We start from the raw sequence: 23,827 nt of genomic DNA, 5'->3' as shown, positions 1-23,827 counted from the left end.
GAAATAGTGGCTTAGTGGTAGAGTGCTTGCCTAGCATGTTTGAAGCCCTGGTTTCAATTCCTTAGTATCACATAAACAGAAAAAGCCGGAAGTAGCGCTTTGGCTCAAGTGGTAGAGTGCTAGTCTTGAGCAACAGAGCTCAGGGATAGCACCCAGCCCCCAAGTTCAAGTCCCATGACCAATAAAAAACAACAAAAAAACAAGTATGCAAGCTCTTTATCCTAGAATATGAAGCCCCACATGGTCAGATTCCTACTTTACTGATCTCATTTCTTACATTCTCCTGAATAGTATGAAACTCATTAAATTTCTTCCTGCCTTAGGATTTTTGCACCAGCTGTTCTTATGCCTGAAATGAGGATTCTAATACCAGATTCTTCTTGCCCTTCACGTTACCTCAGAGGAGCCTTTCCTAACTGTTTCTAAGGAAACTACCCTATCCTATCTCATCACCCTTTCCATGTTCTAACATAGTACTGAGAATTAGATATTTTTTGCTTAATTGTTTATTATTTAAAGTCTATCTTTCCTCTCAGACTTATTAAAATGTAACTTCTTAATAAAGGATGTTTACTTGTTTAATATTAAATTTTCAGTACTTGTAACCTTGGAGTATAGAAAACATCTAGTAAATATTTGCTAAGCTATTATTAATGGTACATGAAAGAAATCAACCAGTTTATTTTTTTTTTTATTTTTATTTTTTTTTGGTCTGGTCATGGGGCCTGAACTCTGGGCCTGGGCACTGTCCCTCAGCTCTTTAGCTCAAGGCTAGCGCTCTACCACTTGAGCCACAGCACCACTTCCGGCTTTTTTCTTTTTGCTTACATGGTGCTGAGGAATTGAACCCAGGGCCTCTGGCATGCAAAGCAAGCGCTCTACCACTGAGCCACCTTCCCAGCCCCCATGAATTCAACCAGTTTAAATGGCCAATAATAGTACAGTTTAATTTTTTTATGTTAGTCACTTTTTGCATATATTGTATCTTTGAGTCCTTTGAATTTGAGGTAACTATGTACATTTTACAACATTTAATTTATTGGAAAAGTAATGTCATTTTTATAAGTGTTCTGAATACTAGTATTATTCCCATTTGCTTTGATCTTTTTTTCTTTAATAAATTGCAGAGGATGCAAGATGGAGCTTGAAGACAAAAAGCAAGAAGTCCTTGAAATGGATCAGGCCCTTAAGGAAAGGAATTGGGAGCTAAAGCAAAGAGCAGCTCAGGTTGGTTGTCTTAATTATATTTTATTGACATTTTCTGTTAATACATAATCACACAAGCTTTCAGAAGTCACTGATATTTGGTAAAATAGGCAATTGTTAGCTTATTTCTTTTTTTCTTTTTCTTTTTTTTTGTCAGTCTTGGGGCCTGAACTCTGGGCCTGGGCACTGTCCCTCAGATCTTCAGCTCAAGGATAGCACTCTACCACTTGAGCCACAGTGCCACTTCCAGCTTTTTCTGTTTACGTGGTACTGAAGAATCAAACCCAGGGCCTCATGCATGCAAGGCAAGCACTCTACCACTGAGCCACCTTCCCAGCCCCTGAGTATTTTCCTTATTGAAAAAAAAATTTATTTGAGATTAGTTAACCTTATAGTTATATCACTAAAGAAAATTCTAAATCATATTCTAACCATGCAACTTTTTACATTAGAATAAAATTGAACAATTCATTACTTTTATTTTTAGGTTACTCATTTGGATATGACTATTCGTGAACACAGAGGAGAAATGGAACAAAAAATAATAAAATTAGAGGGTACTCTGGAAAAATCAGAATTAGAACTTAAAGAGTGCAACAAACAGGTAATTATTTTTAAATTACATGTTAAATTGTTTAAGCAGACCACGAGTTATAACTCATGCCTGTATTCCTAACTACTTGAGAGGTGGCGATCAGGAGGATACTGTTCAAGGACATACTGGGTAAATTTTCGAGACCTCATCTCAGCCAATAAAAAGCAGAGTGCAGGGGCTAAGAATGTGGCTTAGTGGTAGAATGCTTGCCTAGCATTCATGAAGCCCTGGGTTCGATTCCTCAGTACCACGGTAAACAGGAAAAGCTGGAAGTGGCGCTGTGGCTCAAGTGGTAGAGTACAAGCCTTGAGCAAGAAGGAGCTCAAGGACAGTGCCCAGACCCTGAGTTCAAGCCCCAGAACTGGGAAAAAAAACAGGGTGTAGTGATGTGTACATTTCATCTCATTCAGAAGCATAATTAAATGGATTGAGCCCAGACTGGCACAGGCAAAACATGAGACTTTGTTAAAATGTAATGAGCTGGGCATGAGGTGGCTCATGCCTGTAATCTTAGCTACACAGGAGGCTGAGATCTCAGGATCACAGTTCAAAGCTAGCCTGGGCAGGAAAGTCCAGGAGACTTTTCTTTTTTTTTTTTTTTTGGTCGGTTGTGGGGCCTGAACTCTGAGCCTTGGCGTTGTCCCTCAGCTCTTCAGCTCAAGGCTAGCGCTCTACCACTGAGCCACAGTGCCACTTCCGGTTTTCTGAGTGGTTTATTGGAGATAAGAGTCTCATAGACTTTCCTGCCTAGGCTGGCTTTGAATGGTGATCCTCAGATCTCAGCCTCCTGAGTAGATAGGATTACAGGCGTGAGCCACCATTGCCTGGCTAGTTCAGGAGGCTCTTATCTCCAATTAACCACTAGAAAACTAGAAGTGGTGCTCTGGCTCAAGTGGTAGAGCACTAGTCTTAAGAGCTCAGGGACAGCGCCCAGGCACAGAGTTCAAGCCCCATGACCGACCAAAAACAGAGAGAGAGAGGGTTCAGAGACAGTGCCCAGAGGCCCCAAGTTCAAGCTCCACAGCTGACACACACAAAATGTTGGGGTTGGCAATTTAGCTCAATGGAAAAGTACTTGCCTGGCAAGTGCAAGGCCTTGAGTTTAGTCCTCAGGACTACAAATAATAATAGTAATAATAAGAGCAAAAAAGGCTGGGGGTGTGGCTCAAGTGATTACAGTACCTAACAAGCACCACACCCTGAGTTGCTACCCCAGTACTGAAAAACTAAATATTGTTTGCAAAGTAAGTTCATAATTGTACATACCTATTCACATAGTATTTTTTCTTTGGTTTAGTTTGGTTTGGTTAGTTGTTCTAATGGTATTAGGGCTTGAACTCAGAGTCTTGGACCCTTGCTCAGCTTTTTTAACTCATTGCTGGTACTCTACCGCTTGAATCACACCTCCAGTAGAGCTTTGTGGCTGGTTAGAGAGAGTCTCAAGGGCTTTCCTTTGGGAGCTGGCTTTGAACCTCAATCCTCAGATCTCAGAGAGTCCTGCAAATGCTGGCTGTTCTTGAGTTTAGATTTCACTGTTTGCAAGGCTAATCTTCAACTCCTATGTTCAAGTCATCTTCAAGCTTCCTAAGTAACTGTGACTACACTCCTGTGCTTGGCTATGGTATGTATGTATGTATGTATGTATATGTATATGTATGTGTGTATGTATGTATGTATGCATGTGTTTATTTTTGTGCTAGTAGTGGGGCTTGAACTCAGGGCTTAGGCACTGTCTAGCTTTTTCACTCAAGTCTGGCAATCTGCCACTTGAGCCACAATTTTATTTCTGGGTTTTTGTTGGTTAATTGTATATGAATCACAGGGACTTTTTCTCTTCTGGCTTCAAATCATGATTATCAGACTTTAGCCTCTGAGTAGCTAGGATTACAGGCATGAGCCACTAGTGCCCAGCTATGATGTCTTTTGTTTATAGAGTACATGTGATTAAAAAAACAAAAACAAAAAAATTACAAGCCTGGTGCTGGTAGCTTATGCCTGTAATCCTAACTACTCAGGAGGCTGAGATCTTGAGGATTGAAGTTTATAGCTAGCCCTAGCAGGAAAGTCTGTGAGACTCTTACCTCTAATTAACCACAAGAAAACTGAAAGTGGTGCTTGGCTCAAATGGCAGAGTGCTAGCCTTGAGCAAAAGAGGTCAGGGACAGTGCCAGGTCCCAGGCTCAAGCCTCATGACCAACAACACCAAGAATAAAAACATTACATAGGGGCTGATGGTATAATGTCAACCTGTGAGCAAAAGACTCAGACCCAAGGTTCAAGTCTGGTCCCAGAAGAAGAAAATACAACCATCATAGTACTGAACATTTATTTTTCTCCTCTTAATATTTTGATAAAAATTTTTCTTATCTATTGAATTCATTTTCTTATAATATGTACCTAGCTGAATATTTATCTAATGCAATTGAATATTTATGATGTATTGATGGAAGGATTTACAAGTGATTATAGTGTTCACTTCTGAGGAAAGAACAAAGTAGGAAGGACACTTTTTTTTTTTTTTTTTTTGGGTCCGGTCGTGGGGCCTGAACTCTGGGCCTGGGCGCTGTCCCTCAGCTCTTCAGCTCAAGGCTAGCGCTCTACCACTTGAGCCACAGCACCACTTCCGGCTTTTTTTTCTTATGTGGTGCTGAGGAATCGAACCCAGGGCCTTGAGCATGCAAGGCAAGCGCTCTACCACTGAGCCACCTTCCCAGCCCCGACACTTTTTTTTTTTTTTGTCAGCCATGGAGCTTGAACTCTGGGCCTGGGCACTGTCCCTCAGCTCTTTAGCTCAAAGCTAGTCCTCTACCACTTAAGCCACAGCACCACTTCGGTTTTCTGGTAGTTAATTGGCAATAAGAGTCTCAAGACTTTCCTGACTGGGCTGGCTTTGAACCGTGATCCTCAGATCTCAGCCTTCTGAGTAGCTAGGATTACAGGTGTGAGACACTGATAACCAGCCCTGTAACATTTCTTTTGGTGAGATTTTTCTCATGCTAATTGTTATTGAGATCTTTATCTTTTTTTTTTATGTCAATGTGGGGCTTGAACTCAGAGCCTGGACATTGTGCTCAGGCTAGCTCTTTACCACTTGAGCCACAGCACCACTTCTGGTTTTTGACTGTTTAATTGGAGATAAGAATCTCATGGGGACTTTTCTGCCCAGACCGTCTTCGAACCTCGATCCTCAGATCTCAGCTTCCTGAGTAACTAGGATTAAAGGTGTAAGGCACCAGTGCCCTGTAGTATATTTTAAGTAGACTGAAGTGTACATATAAGCATTTTATTAAACAAGAATTCTCAAGCTTAGTTTCAAATTATAGTTGTCTTAATAAAAATGAATGTTTACTCATTTTTATTTTATTTTGAGATAAGGTCTTGCTATATAGCCCAAATTAGTCTTGAACTCAGGACCTTTCTGTCTCTGCCTCTTGAGTGCTGAGATTAGACATGTGTACCACCCACTCAGACTGCTTTTGGATATTTTTGAATAGGAGTTTTTAAAGTTTGACTTAAAACAGCTATGCTCATTTAATCTATTAATAATGTCCTTCTCCTTAAAATTTAGATAGAAAATTTAAATGAAAAATTGCAAAATGCAAAAGAACAGCTTCGAGAAAAAGAGTTTGTGATACTACAAAATGAGCAAGAGATAAGTCAACTGAAAAAGGAAAGTGAAAGAACACAGCAAAGGATAAAAGAAATGGAAAATGTAAGCAAGTATTTTCCAGCAAAAAAATGGTATTCTACAAGATTTAAATGAATAATGGCTTAATCTGTTTAGCTTTAATATACAGCAACTGTGCTATAATATTTCTAAGCTACTTATTTGTGCTAGATGCTATTCATTTCTTTGACTTTTAAACTATATTATGATAGTTTAGGACAATGTCTTATGTATCTTTGTATTCCTTACTTTTGGCATGTTATGTATCACACAGTAAATCACAGTAATATGTTTGTATGGTCAATAAATATTAAGAATCTACTGTGCTATAGAGTTGAAGATGCAGGTATTAATAAGGTACAATCTTTTGTCCCCAAGGACTCAATCTACAAAATAGTTTAACAAATAATCATTGTCAGTTGTTGAGTCTAACTATCTTAACCTTACCAGAGGAATTTTGGTGAGCCTATTTAACCCACTTACCTTTTTAACAAGTAAATTAGTGTCTGTACACTCTAATGGATATAATTTTTTGTGTGTGATATTTTCCACTTGTTAGGCAAATGCTCTTCTGCTTGAAGCATGCCTCCATCCCTACTTCTTTCCTTTGTGGGCTGGTACTGGGGCTTGAACTGAGGGCCTCATGCCGTTTCAGTGTTGTCTACTCTAGGCTAGCACTCTACCACTTTTTGCTCCTTAATTGGAAATGAGAATCTCACAGATTTATCTTCTTTGGCTGGTTTCAAGCCTCAAGCAACATTTTTTTTTTTTAATTTTTAATTTTGTTGGTCGTGGGGCTTGAACTCTGGGCTTGGGCGCTGTCCCTGCATTCTTCAGCTCAAGGCGAGTGCTCTTCCACTTGAGCCACAGCACTACTTCCGGTTTTAGTGGTGTATTGGAGGTAAGAGTCTCACAGACTTTCCTGCCCGGGCTGGCTTTGAACCTCGATCCTCAGATCTCAGCCTCCTGAGTAGCTAGGATTACAGGTGTGAGCCACCAGCGCCCGGCTCTCATGCATTTTTATGTATTTTTTACCTTTTTTTTTGGTCCGGGGCCTGAACTCGGGGCCTGGGCGCTGTCCCTCAGCTCTTCAGCTCAAGGCTAGCACTCTACCACTTGAGCCACAGCGCCACTTCCGGCTTTTTTCTTTTTGCTTATGTGGTACTGAGGAACTGAACCCAAGGCCTCAGGCATGAAAGGCAAGCGCTCTACCACTGAGCCACCTTCCCAGCCCCTTTTTTTTTTTTTTTTTTTTACCATTTTTTAAAAAAGGGTGTTTTTCCCTCAATATCAATTTCACAGTGGATGAAACTTATTACAAGTTAAATTTTATAGGCATTTAGTTAGAAATTTTATTGAAAAAAATTAGAAGGAGGCATAGATTATAAATGTTTATATCAGCTTTGAGACCTACAAAGATCTTGTGTTTTTCAGGTTATAAAAGAGCAAGAACAGTACATTGCCACTCAATACAAGGAGGCTATAGATTTGGGGCAAGAATTGAGGCTAACACAGGAGCAGGTGCAGAACTCTCATACAGAATTGATGGAGGCTCGCTGTCAACAAGTCCAAGCACAGAGAGAAATAGAAAGGCTTTCTACAGAACTGGAGGACATAAAGCAGCTCTCTAAAGAGAAAGTAATACCTGTTCTAAATTATTTTGTATTTCTGACAAATCCTTCTTAAAATTTTTAGACTATTTAGAACTGTATTATTTACTTTTTGTGAAAATGAACTGTGTATTGCACAACAATGAATATACTTAATGCCACCAAAATATGCACTTATAAACATTTAAAACAGACTGGGTAATGGTGGTTCACACCTATAATCCTAGCTACTCAGGAGGCTGAAATCTGAGAATCACAGTTTGAAGCCAGCCTAAACACAAAAGTCTGTGAGATTCTTATCTCCAAATTAATCACCCAAAAATCCAGAAGTGGAGCTATGACTCAGGTAGTGAAGTGCTAGCCTTGAGCAAAAGAAGCTCAAGGACTGCGCCCAGGCTCTGAGTTTAAGCCCCAAGACCAGCACCAAAACATTAAAATGGTAGTATGGTCTAGAGGTGGGTTCCTGTAAGTCCACCATTCGGGACACTCAAGTAGGTGTATCATGAGTTCAGTGCTAGTGTGGACTCTACATAGTATGATACTAAAAAAAAAAAAAAAACCAAAACATGCTGAGAACCCATGGCTTAGCTACTCAGTAGGCTGAGACCTGGGGGAATTAGAAGTTGAAGCCAGCCCAAGCAGAAAAGTCCTCAAGACTCCAGGTCCAAAATAACTCACAAAGGGCTGGGATGTAGCTCAGTGGCCTAGCAAGTGCAATGTCCTCCGTTTTTTCTCCAGTACCAAAAAAGAAAAGACAAAAAAAAAACAGTCAAAATATCAAAAAGCTGGACTGAAAGTGTGGGTTAAGTAGTAGAGTGTCAGCAAGCTGAACATGAGTGAGGCCCTGAGTTAAACCCTGTTACAGAAAAGTGGGAGCAAGGTCTGGGAAGGTGGATCAGTGGTAGAGCACTTGCCTTGCATACCTGAGGCCCTGGGTTCGATTCTTCAGCACCACATAAGCAAAAAGAAAAAAGCTGGAAGTGATGCTGTGGCTCAAGTGGTAGAGCGCTAGCCTTGAGCTGAAGAGCTGAGGGACAGTGCCCGGGCCCAGAGTTCAGGCTCCACGACCGGACCCCCCCAAAAAAAAAAAAGAAAAAAGAAAAGTGGGAGTAAAATGGTTCTCAGAAGGTAAATTTTGTTGTATGTACATGTTACCACAATTCACAATTTTGTTTTGTTTTTTGGCCAGTCATGGGGCTTGAACTCTGGGCCTGCGTGCTGTCCCTGAGCTCTTCAGCTCAAGGCTAGCTAGTGCTTTACCACTTGAGCCACAGCACCACTTCTGGCTTTTTCTGTTTATGTGGTACTGAGGAATTGAACCCAGGGCTTCATGCATGCAACCACTCTACCACTAAGCCACATTCCCAGTCCCTGTCTATGTTTTTATATGAGCCAAACTTTGATTCTTTTGGTATGTCAAAAAGAATGTTTGCATTTTTTTTGAGAATACATTCTTTTTTGAGAATTTATAGTGTGTTTTACATAAACCACATTCATTCCATGATGACTTAATATTATTTAGTGTCTTTAGAGGAAGAACTAAAAGAAAATTTAAAATCAGTATAACTTTTTTGTTGTTGTTGTTTATTGGTTTGTGTTTGTTTTTGTTTTTTGTCCGTCATATAGCTTGAACTCTGGGCCTGGGCACTGTCTCTGAGCTCTTCAGCTCAAGGCTAGTGCTCTACCACTTGAGCCACAGCGCCACTTCTGGTTTTCTGGTTGTTTATCAGAAATAAGAGTCTCACGGACTTACCTGCCTGGGCTGGCTTTGAACCTTGATCCTCAGATCTCAGCCTACTGAATAGCTAGAATAACAGGTGTGAGCCACCGACACCCGGCCTAACATGTTACTTTTTTATACGTTTCTCACAGTATTTTACAAATATCTTGTCTGCTTCTAATTAGTTAACAAATACTTATGACTCACTCATTGATTTTTTTTTTCAAAAAAATACAACTTGCCTGGTGCTGGTGGCTCATACCTGTAATCCTAACTACTTGTGAGGCTGAGATCTAAGGATCAAGGTTCAAAGTCATCCCAGCAGGAAAATCTATGAGACTTTTTTTTCTATGAGACTTTTTTTTTTTTTTGTCAGTTATGTGGCTTGAACTCTGGGCCGAGGTACTGTCCCTCAGCTCTTCAGCTAAGGCAAGCACTCTACCACTTGAGCCTCAGTGCCACTTCCGGTTTCCTAGTTGTTTATTGGAGATAAGAGTCTCATGGACTTTCCTGCCCGGGCTGGCTTTGAATGGTGATCCTCATATCTCAGCCTCCTAAGTAGCTAGGATTACAGGCATGAGCCACTGGCACCCAGCTTTCTATGAGACTCTCATCTCCAATTAATCATTGAAAACTGGCAGGGGAACTATGGCTCAATGGTAGAATGCTAGCCTTGAGCAAAGGAGCTCAGGGACAGCACCAGGCCCTGAGTTCAAGCTCCATGACCAACAACAAAAAAAGAGCACCATTCAACTTGATTTTCACATTAAAACTTTCCATGTGCAGGCTTCTTTCTTTTTTGGGGGGTTGGGGGAGCCAGTCATGGGGCCTGAACTCTGGGCCTGGGTGCTGTCCCTCACCTCTTCAGCTCAAAACTAGCGCTCTACCACTTGAGCCACAGCGCCACTTCCAGCTTCTTTCTTTTTTTGCTTATGTGGGGTTGAGGAATTGAACCCAGGGCCTCAGGCATGCAAGGCAAGCGCTCTACCACTGAGCCACCTTCCCAGCCCCATGCAGGCTTATTTCTTTAGCATTTGTCTTACAGTAATTCTCATCATCCATGACAAATATGTTTCAAAGACCTCTAGTGGATGCCCCAAATAATTCTGAAGGGTATATACATAGCACTTCACAGTTTTATCACTTGCCAGCATCATTACTCTGGTAACTTGAGGTCCATCATTAAATAAAACAAGGACTACTTGAACACAGACATGACAGTAGCATAATAACCATCATGACTAGTGATAAAACAGGCAGGTAGCATATGGATTGTAGATATACTGAACAAGAGAATGATTCTTGTCCTGGGCTAAATGGAGCAGGACAGCATGAGATTTCATCATGTTACTCAGAACAGTGTATGAGTTAATAAAATTTAGGCCTAGGAGTATGGCTTAAATAAAAGAGCTTAACAAGTGTGAAACCATTAGTTCAAATCTTAGAACTGATAAAAATAAATAAAACTTACAACTTAGAAGGACAAGAAACTAAAAAATTAGCCAGGTGCTGGTGGCTCATGTCTGTAATACTAGCTACTTATGAGGCTGTAAGATCTGAGGATCACAGTTCAAAGCCAGTCTGGTCATGAAAGTCCATTAGACTCTCATCTCCAATTAAGCACCATAAAACTAAAGTGGAGCTGTGGCTCAAAGTGATAGAGCTGAGCCTTGAACAAAAAGGGCTCAGGGACAATGCCCAGGCCCTGAGTTCAAGCCCCAAGACTGACAAAAAACAAAACAAAACAAAAAAAACCTTACAAACTGATTATTTCTGTAATTTTCACTAATTATTTTTGAACTATTGTTGACTGCAAGTTACTGAAAATGCAGAAAACAAAATCATAGAAAGTAAACCTCTTTCACTTAAGGAGAGACTACTAATATAATTAAATTATGTAATTAAAAATTTAAGTATAGCTTGCATAAACTAACAAATATATTTGAATAAAAACTATAACTCATTCTTGATAAGCAAGCAGTGGATCTGATCGGCAAAAATACGTATGAGCAGGGTATTAATCTGCCAAAGTCAAGATGATTATCTGCTAGAGTTCAGCATCCTGTGGTTCTTTGTTTCACAGAAATCTTTGGTTAGTGATCTTAGGGTAGCAAACAATATACTAATACTTCCTTATCAGTTGTCTCTGAAATATGTAGACTTTAAAGTGGGCCATTTAATATGTTAACTTATAATATGATTTGCATAAAAGATTACTTGACTTTTTGTTAATGTACTAGATTGGTTTAGGTGCAGTTATTAATAAACAGTTTGTATAGACTGCTAAATGTGTGATTTTTTTAGGAAGCTCATGGAAATCATTTAGCAGAAGAATTGGGGGCATCTCAAGTACGTGAAGCTCATTTAGAAGCAAGAATGCAAGCAGAAATCAAGAAGTTGTCAGCAGAAGTAGAATCTCTCAAAGAAGCTTATCATATGGAGGTAAATAAAAATTTAATAATAAGCCCATCAAGACAAAAGTATGAGTCTAGTTCATAAGTGTCTATTATAGAATGGCATATTGTGATACTCATTTTTGCTAGTTAAATATACTGCTTTCTGTTAATATCCAGTAGGCTTATATGCTATAGAGTTAAGAGCTTTTAAGTTCTAAGCCAAGCCTGGGTTCAAATCCGGGCTCATAACCAATCACTTATATATGACCTTGGACAAGTTACCTAACCTGTCTAAGATAGACATAACAGTGTTTGTCTTTCATGGTTATTGTGAGAAATAATTAATTCATGTAAAGGTCTTAGACCAGAGCCTGACTCATCATCATCGACTCTAAAAAATAATCTGGAAGCCAGGTGCTGGAGGCTCATACCCGTAATCCTAGCTACTCAGGAGGCTGAGATCTGAGGATTGCGGTTCAAAGCCACCCCAGGCAGGAAAATCCATGAGACTCTTATTTCCAATTAACCACCCCAAAACTGGAAGTAGAGCTGTGGCTCTAAGTAGCAGAGTGCTAGCCTTGAGCAAAAAAGCACTGAATTCAAGCCCTTCAACTAGAAAGAACAAACAAACCACAAAACACAGAAAACTAGAAGCCAAGTGCTAGTGGCTCACATCTGTAACCATGATAGAAAGGAAACAAAACAAAACAATGGAGATTTTTGTATGGTATGAATACTTAAAATCCCAGCGACTAAGGCGGTAGAAAAAAGGAAGATTACAGTTTAAAGCCATCCTAGGGGAAAACATTAGAATCTATACCTCAAAAAAACAATCTGGCAGGGCTGGGAAGGTGGCTCAGTGGTAGAGCACTTGCCCTGTATGCATGAGGCCCTGGGTTCAATTCCTCAGCACCACATAAGCAAAAAGAAAAAAGCCAGAAGTGGTGCTGTGGCTCAAGTGGTAGAGCGTTAGCCTTGAGCTGAAGGGCTGAGGGACAGCACCCAGACCCAGAGTTCAGGCCCCACAACCGGACCCCCCCAAAAAACAAAAACAAAAACCATCTGGCAGTGGTATATACCTGTGTAATCATCCATATTTCCCTTTTAATTTTATAAGCTACCTTAAATTGTTTATAAGCAAATACCATATAAAATAAATTAAAACTTGATTCTAGTATTGCTGTTTAGTGTTAGATACTAATATTTTTGCATATGTCATTAAAATATACAATATATGAGAATATGGTATTACTGTAAAAAAAAAAAAAGGAATCAGGGCTTTTATTATTTTTTGTTTTTCTATACTGAGGATTGAACTCAGGGCCTTGAACTTGTTAGGCAAGTATTCTGCTTGATCCACACCCATAGTCAGTCAACTTTCTTATTTCTTTTTATATAGGGTCTAATTTTTGTTCAGGTTGACCTCCAAGAGTGATCCTCCTATCTCTAGTTCCCAAGTAGCTAGAATTATAATTGCACACTACCATGACAAGTAGGAATCAATTTTTCTTTCCTCTCTTACTGTACTGGGGGCTTGAACCCAAGGCCTTAAGCTCTTACTGGCTTTGTTCTTTTATGTTTGGTGTTCTACAATTAAGCCATGCCTCCATTTTAGCTTTTTTGCTGGTTAATTGGAGATAAGAGTCTCAGGATTGGGGCTGAGAAGGTGGCTCAGTGGTAGAGCGCTTGCCTTGCATGCCTGAGGCCCTGGGTTCGATTCCTCAGCACCACATAAGCAAAAAGAAAAAAGCCAGAAGTGGCCCTGTGGCTCAAGTGGTAGAGCGCTAGCCTTGAGCTGAAGAGCTGAGGGACAGCGCCCAGGCCCAGAGTTCAGGCCCCACGACCGGACCCCCCAAAAAAAAAAAAAGAGTCTCAGGATTTTGCTGCCTAGGTTGACTCTAAGCCATGATTCTCAGATCTTAGCCTCCTGAGTAGCCAGGATTATAGATATAAACTACTACCAATTTCACAATGTAGATTTCAGAATTGTTTAAAAAAAAAAAAAGAAAAAGGAAAAAGTCACTTACTAATTGTAAAACATCTGGTTTCTGATGAGAATTCCATTGTTAGGTTGTTGTAACCTTTTTTGCAGAAAATTTAAATATATTCAAAAACAAAATAATATAAATAGTATAAATCTCCTTATATGTATATTTTGGGGGGGCAGGGGATCCAGTCGTGGGGCCTGAACTCTGGGCCCGGGCACTGTCTGTCCCTCAGCTCTTCAGCTCAAGGCTAGCACTCTACCACTTGAGCCACAGCTCCACTTCCGGCTTTTTTCTTTTTGCTTATGTGGTGCTGAGGAATTGAACCCAGGGCCTCAGGCATGCAAGGCAAGTGCTCTACCACTGAGCCACCTTCCCAGGCCCAAAATCTTATATTTGTTACTCAATTTCAGTAATTATCAACTTATGACCAATTTTACCTAGTCCATAAACATGTTGATCATTTCTTATATATAAAGGCAATACTGTTGAGATTGAAAGGAATGCTGTTAGTAATTATATCAGGACACCATGCATAAAATTCAGATACTTACAGGCATATTGGGAAGTGTTGTCAACATGTATTTAACCTCACTCACTTTCTATTCTCCAGTTCCCACAGTAACTACATACTATTTTCATACAAATTCTAATTATCTTTATTTCATCTATAAACTGGTCAGTGGGGGCTGGGAAGGTGGCTCAGTGGTAGAGCTCAGGCCCCACAACCGGACCCAAAAATAAATAAATAAATAAACAAACCGGTCAGTAAAGTATCATTATAAGGGATTTTTTTTTGTTTTGTTTTTGGTTTCTGGCTTTATTACTAATCATTTTCATTATAAGGGATTTTTTTTAATTTTTTAAATTTTTTATTTTTGTTTTTTGTCGTTTGAGCAGAACTCTGGGCCTGGGCACTGTCCCTTAGCTCTTCAGCTCAAGGCTAGCACTCTACCACTTGAGCCACAGTGTCACTTTCAGCTTTTTTCTGCTTATGTGGTGCTGAGGAATCGAACCCAGGGCCTCATGCATGCAAGGCAAGCACTCTACCACTAAGCCAACTTCCCAGCCCGGAATTTTTTTTTTTAATTAATCACAACAGCATCACTGCACCTAAAAATTTAGAGCAATTCCTTAATCTCATCAAGTATCCAGCTCACATTTCTTTTTTTTTTTTTTTGGGTCGGGTTGTGGGGCCTGCACTCTGGGCCTGGGCGCTGTCCCTCAGCTCTTCAGCTCAAGGCTAGTGCTCTACCACTTGAGCCACAGCGCCACTTCCGGCTTTTTTTTTTTTTGCTTATGTGGTGCTGAGGAATCAAACCCAGGGCCTCAGGCATGCAAGACAAGCACTCTACCACTGAGCCACCTTCCCAGCCCCTATTTTTTTTTTTGGAGGGGGGTCCCGTTTGTGGGCCTGAACTCTGGGCCTGGGTGCTGTCCCTCAGCTCTTCAGCTCAAGGCTAGCACTCTACCACTTGAGCCACAGCGCCACTTCCGGCTGGTTTTTTTTTTTTTTTTTTCTGCTTATGTAGTGCTGAGGAATCCAACCCAGGGCCTCATGCATGCAAGGCAAGTACTCTACCACTAAGCTACCTTCCCAGCCCCTCTTTTTTTTTTTTTTTTGGTTGTGGGGCTTGAACTCTGGGCCTGGGTGCTGTCCCTGCACTCTTCATCTCAAAGCAAAAACTCTACCACTTGAGCCACAGCACCACTTCCATTTTTCTGGTGGTTTATTGGAGATGAATCTCATGAACTTTCCTGCTTGGCTGGCTTTGAACCGCGATCCCCATATCTCAGCCTCCTGAGTAGCTAGGATTACAGGTGTGATCCACCAGGGCCTGGCTAACACAAGCTTTTAAACCAACTTCATCCTATTTTCTTTTTTCCTGTTTACAATTTTATTACTGTAGATGCTTTCACATCAAGAGAACCATGCAAAATGGAAGATATCTGCTGACTCTCAAAAGACTTCTGTTCAGCAGCTAAATGAACAATTAGAGAAGGCAAAACAGGAATTAGAAGAAGCTCAGGACACTGTAAGCAATTTACATCAACAAGTTCAAGACAGGAATGAAGTAATTGAAGCTGCAAATGAAGCCTTACTTATTAAGGTAGATAAACAAAAATAATGAAAGCACTTGATTAGTTTTTCTTGATCTTGTAGTTTTTAGAGCACTTTATGGCCAATTATTGGACTGCTTAAATAAGAATTATCTTATTTAAAAGTTGAATTTGGCTGGGCACCAGTGGCTCATGCTTATAATCCTAGCCTCACAGGAGGTTGAAATCTGAAGATAGCAGTTCAACCCAGCTTAAGCAGAAAAATCCACTCAAAAACTGGAAATGGGGCTGGGAAGGTGGCTCAGTGGTAGAGTGCTTGCCTTGCATGCATGAGGCCCTGGGTTCAATTCCTCAGCACCACATAAGCAAAAAAGAAAAAAGCCGGAAGTGGCGCTTTAGCTCTAGTGGTAGAGTGCTAGCCTTGAGCTGAAGAGCTGAGGAACAGCACCCAGGCCCAGAGTTCAGGCCCCACGACTGACAAAAAACAAAACAAAAACAAAAACTGGAAGTGGTACTGTGGCTCAGGTGGGTGAGTGCTAGCCTTGAGCACAAAGCGACTCAGGTACAGTGCCCAGGCCTTGAGTTCAAGACCCCCAGCCGGCCAAAAAAACAAAAACAAAAGAATGTGAATATAAGATTTACTACAAAAAAATTGCTACTTTAACCACTTATAAGATGATTTATTTACTTTTTTTGATGATTCAAATGTAATGTTTATTACATGTTTATTACTGTGCCCATTATTAAAATAACCAAAGAAAAATCAATTTAAAAAATGTCCAACTGTCAGTCCAAGCAGTATTGACATTTCAGCTTGACTGGTTCATGGTAGAGCATAAATATGTGGGCATCTGAAGCAATTCCTTACAGACCCAGCTTCGTTTTTCTCCAGTGTCTTCTCTTGGAGTTGTACCTGATTTTGTTACCAGTTTTCATCCGAAGCCACTGGGGAATGGGGCGATTTTGCTTTTTGTTTCTTGGCCAGAAACCGCTTGATTCTGAAAGTCTTGTGAGAAGACATGATGAGACGATCTGGAAGGCACAGTAACCACGATGGTGAACAAAAGCTGAAGAGCTTATAAGATGATTTAAATAAGACCTGAAGAGCTGAAATATTTGTGTTAAACTTTTATTTGATAATGTATACTGTAGTTAAAATAGTTTTAGTTATTAGCATAGTAACTTTAGAAACTAAACCTAAAAATAAACTACCCAATTAAAAGTGATTGATTCAGCTGAGCCCTGGTAGGTCACTCCTATAATTCTAGCTACCCAGGAGGCTGAGATCTGAGGATCCTGGTTCAAAGCCAGCCAGGCAGGAAAGTCTGTGAGACTTATCTTGAATTAACCACCAGAAAACTCGAAGTGACACTGGCTCAAAGTGGTTGAGTGCTAACCTTGAGCAAAAGAACTCTGAGACAGCACCCAGGCCCCTAGTTTAGGTCCCATGACCAACCAAAAAAGCAAAAAATTAGAGCTGCTCATGGTTAGTACAAGCCTATAATCCCAACACTCTGGAAGCTATGAGGGTGGATGATGAGTTTGAAACCAGTCTAAGATACGTAGCAAGATATTTGGGGGGAAAATTTTAATGTCATATCTTCATTATTTTTTTAGGCTTTATGAGGTTGTTTGTTTTGCTGGTTCTGGGGCTTGAACTAAAGGCCTGGGTGCTGTCCCTAAGCTCTTTTGCTCAAGGCTAGTGCTCTACCTCTTGAGTCACTGCACCACTTTGTTTTTGAGTGGTTAATTGGAGATAAAAGTCTGATGGAGTTTTCTGCCTGGGCCGGCTTCAAACTCAGATCCTCAGATCTCATCCTCCTGAGTAGCTAGGATCATAGGCATGAGTCACCAGTACCTGGCTAGGCTTTATGTTTTGTCATTGTATGCTTCTTTTCTTTGATTCCAAAGTTTGGTCAGAGAACCCAAACAAAAGACATAGGAAAATAATGAAAGGGTCTTCTTGGATTGAAGACAAACACAGATTAGCTAATATATATTTATTTCCTACTAGAAAGTTTGAAAGGTATCTTATTCTTTTTTTGCATGTATGTGTTCAGATTAGAGTATCAGAAATAGTGAATCTTCACACTTCCACTGAGAAATTTTTAAGTATGAGGGTCTTTTAGATCGGTTCTTGTTTGATTGTTTCTTTGGTGTGGTAGTAGGTCTTGAACTCTTGAACTTTCAGGGCCTAGCATTCCTTTTTTTTTTTTTTTTTGGTTGGTCATGGAGCTTGAACTCTGGGCCTAGATGCTGTCCCTCAGTTCTTTAGCTCAAGACTAGTGCTCTACCACTTGAGCCACAGTACTACTTCTGGTTTTCTGAGTGGTTTATAAGAGGCTCACAGAGTTTCCTGCCTGGGCTGGCTTTGAACCTCAATCTTCAGATCTCAGCCTCCTGAGTAGCTAGGATTACAGGCATGAGCCACCATGCTGGCTGAGCCTAGCATTCTTGCTTGACTGTTTTTTGCTCAAGTCTGGCATTCTGCCACTTGAGCTATACCTCCACTTACTGCTTTTTGCTTGTTAATTGTATATAAGATTCTCACCAAGCTTTCTGCCCAGCTTGGCTTCAAACCATAATCCTAATGTCTTAGCCTCCTGAGTAGTTTGGATTGTAGGTGTGAACCACTAGCATTTGGTTAAGTGTGAGATTTTAATCTTGAATAGAAATGATATTATCTATTGCAACAATGATACTCACAAGACACTACATTGGAAATGAACTTTACAACTTTGGGGAGAAGAGGAGTAGAGAAGGTGGGGGAGGGAACAGATAGTAGGAGAAAAACAAAGGAGGGAGTAACCATGCTCGACAAGAAATGTACTCATTACCTTACTGATGGAACTGAATCTCTCTGCACAGCATCTTTATAAGAAAATAATTTTTAATTGATATCATCATTAACATTTAAAATCTAGTATCTGTATAACAAATCTAGTATTTATAGAATTCCTTAGAATATTGAAAGACATTTCAAATGAGCATATGTCTCATAATGAGGCTGTCTTAAACATTAGGAGATTTAAATAGAACTTGGAAAACTCTCAAGATCTATTGTAGAAGTACAGACTGACTAGGACTCTTAAAATTTTATAAGCTGTTGTTGTTTTGTTGTTTTTTTGTTGGTGGTGATGCTTGAACTCTGGGGCTGAATGCTGTTCCTGAGCTCTTCAGCTTAAGGCCAGTGCTCTACCACTTGAGCTACAGCACCACTTCCAGTTTTCTGGTAGTTAACTGAATATGAGTCTCATGACTTTCCTTGCTGGGCTGACTTTGAACCTCAATCCTCAGATCTCAGCTTCCTGAGTAGCTAGGATTATAGGCATGAGCCACCGGCACCCAGCTTGTTGTTGTTTTTTTAAACAAACTAAATTATGCGATGGACTATGTGCTAATTTTTTTGTAGGAATCAGAATTAACCAGATTACAAGCCAAAATCACTGGACATCAGAAGACAGAAGACATCAAGTTTTTATCATCCGCATTCACATTTCCATCAGAAAATACACCTGTTACTCAAGATTCACAGTTCATCAAACATTCCCAGTCATCTTTTTCCAAGTGCAGAAAACTACGTCGTTCTATTAGTGCCAGTGACCTCAGTTTCAAAAGTCATTGTAATGAAGATCTTTCTGAAGAATTATTACAGGACTTAAAGAAAATGCAATTACAACAGCCTTCAACATTAGATGAAAGTCATAAAGATCGAAATTATACTCAAGCAGATTCATTTAAGCCTCTCACATGTAACCTAGAAGATGATAATTCTGAGAGCAATGATTTTAGTACTCTTAGTGGAATGCTAAGATATATAAACAAAGAAGTGAGACTATTAAAAAAATCCTCTGTGCAACCAGGTGCTGGTTTAACCCAGGTATGTATTTTATGCAGTATAATATGTGAAAATTTGTCTTCAGTGGATATTTTTTAATTACATGAAGAAAAATCAAATATAGGTTGAATACTCCTTATCCAGAACAGAAGCATTTCAGGTTTCTCCAGATTTTGTAATATTTACATAATAGAGCAGGTCTCCAGTAGTTCACACTTGTATTACTACCTACCTACTCAGGAGGTTGAGATCTGAGGTTTGTGATTCAAAGCCAATTGGGACAGACAAATTGAAGAGCCTCTTATTTCTAGTTAATCAGTGAAGAGATAGAAGTGGAGATGTGAGTAAGTGGTAGAGCTCCAGCTATGCAACAATCCTTGAATTCAAGTCCCGGTAGCAGTGCATGGTGCATACAACCACACACACACACACACACACACACACACACACACACACACACACACACACACACACACACACACACACACACACACACACACACACACACACACACACACACACACACACACACACACACACACACACACACACAGAGATATCATAGGCATGGGGTCACAGTCTAAGCATGAATTTTTTTTTTTTTTTTTTGGGTCTAGTCGTGGGGCCTGAACTCTGGGCCTGGGCGCTGTCCCTCAGCTCTTCAGCTCAAGGCTAGCACTCTACCACTTGAGCCACAGCACCACTTCTGGCTTTTTTCTTTTTGCTTATGTGATGCTGAGGAATTGAACCCAGGGCCTCAGGCATGCAAGGCAAGCACTCTACCACTGAGCCAACTTCCCAGCATGAATTATTTATGTTTTGTATATTTTGTATATTGCATACACATAACCTAAAGGCAATTTCATACAATATTTTTAGTATGCTATGGAATTCTATACTTAGAATCTCATACTGATACTCAAAAGCTTTTGAAGTTTGGAACAGTTATTTTCAGATTAGAGATAAATCGATCTGTATTAGAAATAAGGGAACCTGTATTTGAATGAAGCATACCATATTATGAAAATTTTGTATGTGCTTTCCTTAGGTCAATATTAGAAATATAGTAAAAGTGTTAGGAATAAAGAAAAGGGTTGGGAATGTGGCTTAGTGGTAGAGTGCTTGCCTGACATGCATGAAGCCCTGGGTTCAATTCCTCAGTTACCACATAAGCAGAAAAAGCCGGAAGTGGCACTGTGGCTCACATAGTAGTAGAGTGCTAACCTTTAGCAAAAAGAGCTCAGGGACAGTGCCCAGGCCCTGAGTACAAGCCCCAGGACTAGCAAAAGAAAGAAAGGAAGAAAGAAAGAAGGAAAGAAAGAAAGGAGGAAAGGAAGAAAGGGAAGGAAGAAAGGAAGGAAAAGAAAGGAGGGAGGGAGGAAGGGAAGGAAGGAAGGAAGGAAAGAAAATACATTTTTCCTTAGTAATAGAAAGTGGGAAACTGAAAAACTTTGAGAAACTAAATTTCACAGAAAAATGACTGTAAAGTATAGAGAAAAAAAAACTTCTTTTTGTCCATCCTGGGGCTTGAACTCAGAGCCTAAGTGCTGTTCCTGAGATCTTTTGCTCAAGACTAATAATACTCTACCACTTTGAGCCACACCTTCACTTCCATTTTGAATGGTTAATTGAAGATAGGAATCTCACAAAGCCAATAGGGCACTGGTGACTCATGTTTGTATTCTTAGCTACTCAGGAGGCTGAGATCTGAAGAGTCCCATTCAGAGCCAGCCTGGGCAGAAAAGTCTGTGAAACTCCAATAAACCACCAAAAAATCGTAGTGGTTTGGTGGCTCAAAGTGATAGCCTTAAATGAAACAGCTCAGGGACAGTACCCAGGCCATGAGTTCAAGACCCATGACCGACCAAAAAAAGAAAAAAAGAGAATCTTACAGGGACATTTCTGCCTGGGTTGGCTTTGAACTGCAATCCTCAGATCTCAGCCTCCTGAGTAGGTATGAACCACTCACACCCAGGTTAGAATTTTTTTTTTTTTTTGGTCAGTCATGGAGTTGAACTCTGGGTCTGGGCACTGTCCCTGAACTTCTTTTGCTCTACCACTTGAACCACAGCTCCAGTTATGGCTTTTTCTGTTTATGTGGTACTGAGGAATTGAACCTAGGTCTTTATGCATGTTAAACAAGCACTCTACCATTAAGCCACATTCCCAGCCAAGTTTTACAAGTTTAAGAGCAGGAAACATGTATGAAATAGTTAACATGGAGAGTGGGCAAATATAAACAGACCAGGGAAATCTAGTAGAATTATGGCCAGCTAGTTTTGTCCTGTGGACTCTACCTGCGAAATGCAGGGCATCTGGCTTTATTTGTCCCAACCGACTGTATGCTGGAAGCAGGGTATCCTTTCTCTTTATAATGACAGTTAAAATGTATGCTCACAAACTCTACAGTGTTCTCTTGGGGATAGTACTGCTTCCCAATATGGATTCCCCTTAAGCCTGAGAAAAGGAGGAGCCTCTAGGAGGAGCCTTCATATCCTTCGCCCTGTACCCTGGTGCCTCCTCCAGGCAGTCATGGGCTCAGCACTGTACTGGAGCAGTAGTTACTGTCTTTTGTTGTTTGTTGAGACTCTCTGTAGCCTGGACTGGCTTCAAATTTGCCATCTTCCTGCCTCAGCTTTCCAGGTGCTGAGATTGTAGATATGAGTCACTACATTAGATATTATTATTGCCCCTATTTTATAGATGAGAAATTTGAGTTCTGCTCTTAACCGCTGTGAGAAGAGTTTAGTGTTAACTCTCTTATTTCATGTGACAGTTTGTCTTTTTACTGTGTGTTTTTAGTCAAACTGTTTTGTGGCACTAATGTCTAAATATCTTACTTTTCACATTCCCATTTTGCTGTTATTTTGGTTTTCTTTTTTGAGTTTGGTGATTTGCTTCTTACTCATGGCTGATGTTCTGCCACCTGAGCCACTTGAGTCTGGCTTTTTTGCTGGTTATTTGGAGATAGAGTCTCACATTTCTGTCCTGAGTTGGCTTAAACTTTGATTTTCTGATCTCAGCCTCCTGAATAGCTAGGATTACAGGTATGAGTAACCAGAGCTGGGCAGTGTTCCCTGTTTTGAGCTTTAAAGTCAATTTAATTTAACCTCGTATTCATTCTTACCTTCCCTCCAAACCAAAACTCCTTACTTCTTTTGTATTCTTGGTTTTGCTGATTCATATTTTTAACTGACTAATATTTTTCCCTCTTTATAGTCTGTTGACTATAGTGGACTGTAATACTAAATCAATATTTGAATATTTTAAATACTAATCTATTATTTGCATTTTTCTAGGGAGAAAATTTATAATTAAAAGAAGATATCAACTCGATAAGAAATGGAATTGTTGGTACAGTCCTGTGTTTACTTATTATTATGTGTAGCACATGTTGCAATACAAGCTGTTATTTTATTGCCTTTGAATAAATTTTATATTTTAATATTTTTTGCTAAGTGTATCTTAGTGGAAGTTTATCTTATTTGGTCTATAATTGGTGGTTTCTTTGTTTTTTTATGTATTGTTGACATACTAAACATACTAAGTAATAAAGGGCAAATAAGGAGCAAATTAAGCGCTTTGGAGGCATGTTTTAGAAGAATATCTGCCTGCCTAGCAAGTACAAGGTCCTGAGTTCAAATTTCAGTAACCACCAAAAACAAACAACAACAAAAAAGTAAGGGCTAGGAAGGTGTTTCAGTGGTAGAGTGCTTGCCTTGCATTCATGAGGCCCTGGATTTGATTCCTCAATACCACATAAGCAGAACAAGCCAGAAGTGGTGCTGTGGCTTAAGTGGTAGAGTGCTCACTTGAGCTGAAGAGCTGAGGGACAACGCCCAGACACAGAGTTCAGGCACCATAACCTGCGCGCGCACACACACACACACAGAGTAAATATAAAGAAGAAACTGAGAACAGAAATTAGTGATAGAAAAAAAAGTAGAGAAAACACAGATAAAAGTTGATTTACTAAAATACTAAAAGTTGATTTACTAAAATACTAATAAAATTGATTGAACTCTAGCAAGGCTAGTCAAGAAAGAGATGCTACAATTACCATTATTAAGAATAAAGGAGGCCTGGGAATGTGGCTTAATGGTACAATGCTTGCCTAGCATGCATGAAGCCCTGGGTTCAATTCTTCAGTACCACATAAACAGAAAAAGCCAGAAGTGGCGCTGTGGCTCAAGTGTAGAGTGCTATCCTTGAGTAAAAAAGCTCGACGACAGTACCTAGGCCCTGAGTTTAAGCCCCAGGACTATCCAAAAAAAAAAAAAAAGGAACTGTGGGCTGGTATCTCAATCATGTAACCGTAGCTGTTCAGGAAGCTGAGATCTGAGGATTATGGTTCAAAACCAGCCCAAGCAGGAAAGTCTGTGAGATTCTTATCTCCAATGAACCACCAGAAAAACAGAAGTAGAGCTGTGGCTCAAAGAGGTAGAGCACTAGCCTTGAGCAAAAGGAACTTAGGGACAGTCCCTAAGTTCAGTCCAGTCCCCATTTTTAAGCCCTTGACTGATGACCAAAAAAAAAAAGAAGGGTTGAACGTGTGGTAGAATGGCAGCCAGTGAATGAAAGCATCAGGTACTGAATTTGAGTTCTAGTCTTAGAGCAAAAAAAGAAATAAGGGAAGATTATAGAATACTTGCAGGCATTAATTTTGGAAATATTAAGTATATCTTTGTACCATAATTTTGTAACTTAAATGATACAGAACAATTCCTTGAACAGTATGCCTTATCATAG

At 40.0% G+C, this 23,827-nt stretch overlaps 1 protein-coding gene and 1 pseudogene across 1 annotated transcript in view; one reads left to right on the top strand and one right to left on the bottom strand.

The window, feature by feature from the left end:
- The window catches only part of Ccdc18 (coiled-coil domain containing 18), a 79,256-nt gene extending 56,720 nt beyond the window's left edge, over positions 1-22,536 (top strand). The window contains exons 22-29 of the mRNA XM_042676302.1: positions 1,128-1,227; positions 1,694-1,810; positions 5,370-5,513; positions 6,903-7,106; positions 11,103-11,240; positions 15,090-15,290; positions 18,653-19,120; positions 22,378-22,536. Coding sequence (XP_042532236.1) covers positions 1,128-1,227; positions 1,694-1,810; positions 5,370-5,513; positions 6,903-7,106; positions 11,103-11,240; positions 15,090-15,290; positions 18,653-19,120; positions 22,378-22,392 — 1,387 coding nt within the window. The 3' untranslated portion in view covers positions 22,393-22,536. The remainder of the gene's footprint in view (positions 1-1,127; positions 1,228-1,693; positions 1,811-5,369; positions 5,514-6,902; positions 7,107-11,102; positions 11,241-15,089; positions 15,291-18,652; positions 19,121-22,377) is intronic.
- On the bottom strand, positions 16,022-16,284 carry LOC122105177 (annotated as a pseudogene).
- Positions 22,537-23,827: the final 1,291 nt, after the last annotated feature.

The sequence above is a fragment of the Dipodomys spectabilis genome, unplaced genomic scaffold, assembly GCF_019054845.1.
Source record: "Dipodomys spectabilis isolate Male_0828 unplaced genomic scaffold, ASM1905484v1 ptg000002l, whole genome shotgun sequence".
Classification (NCBI taxonomy): Eukaryota; Metazoa; Chordata; class Mammalia; order Rodentia; family Heteromyidae; genus Dipodomys; species Dipodomys spectabilis.
The sequence above is the reverse complement of the archived record's forward strand: the minus strand, read 5'-3'. Positions and strand labels throughout refer to the sequence as shown.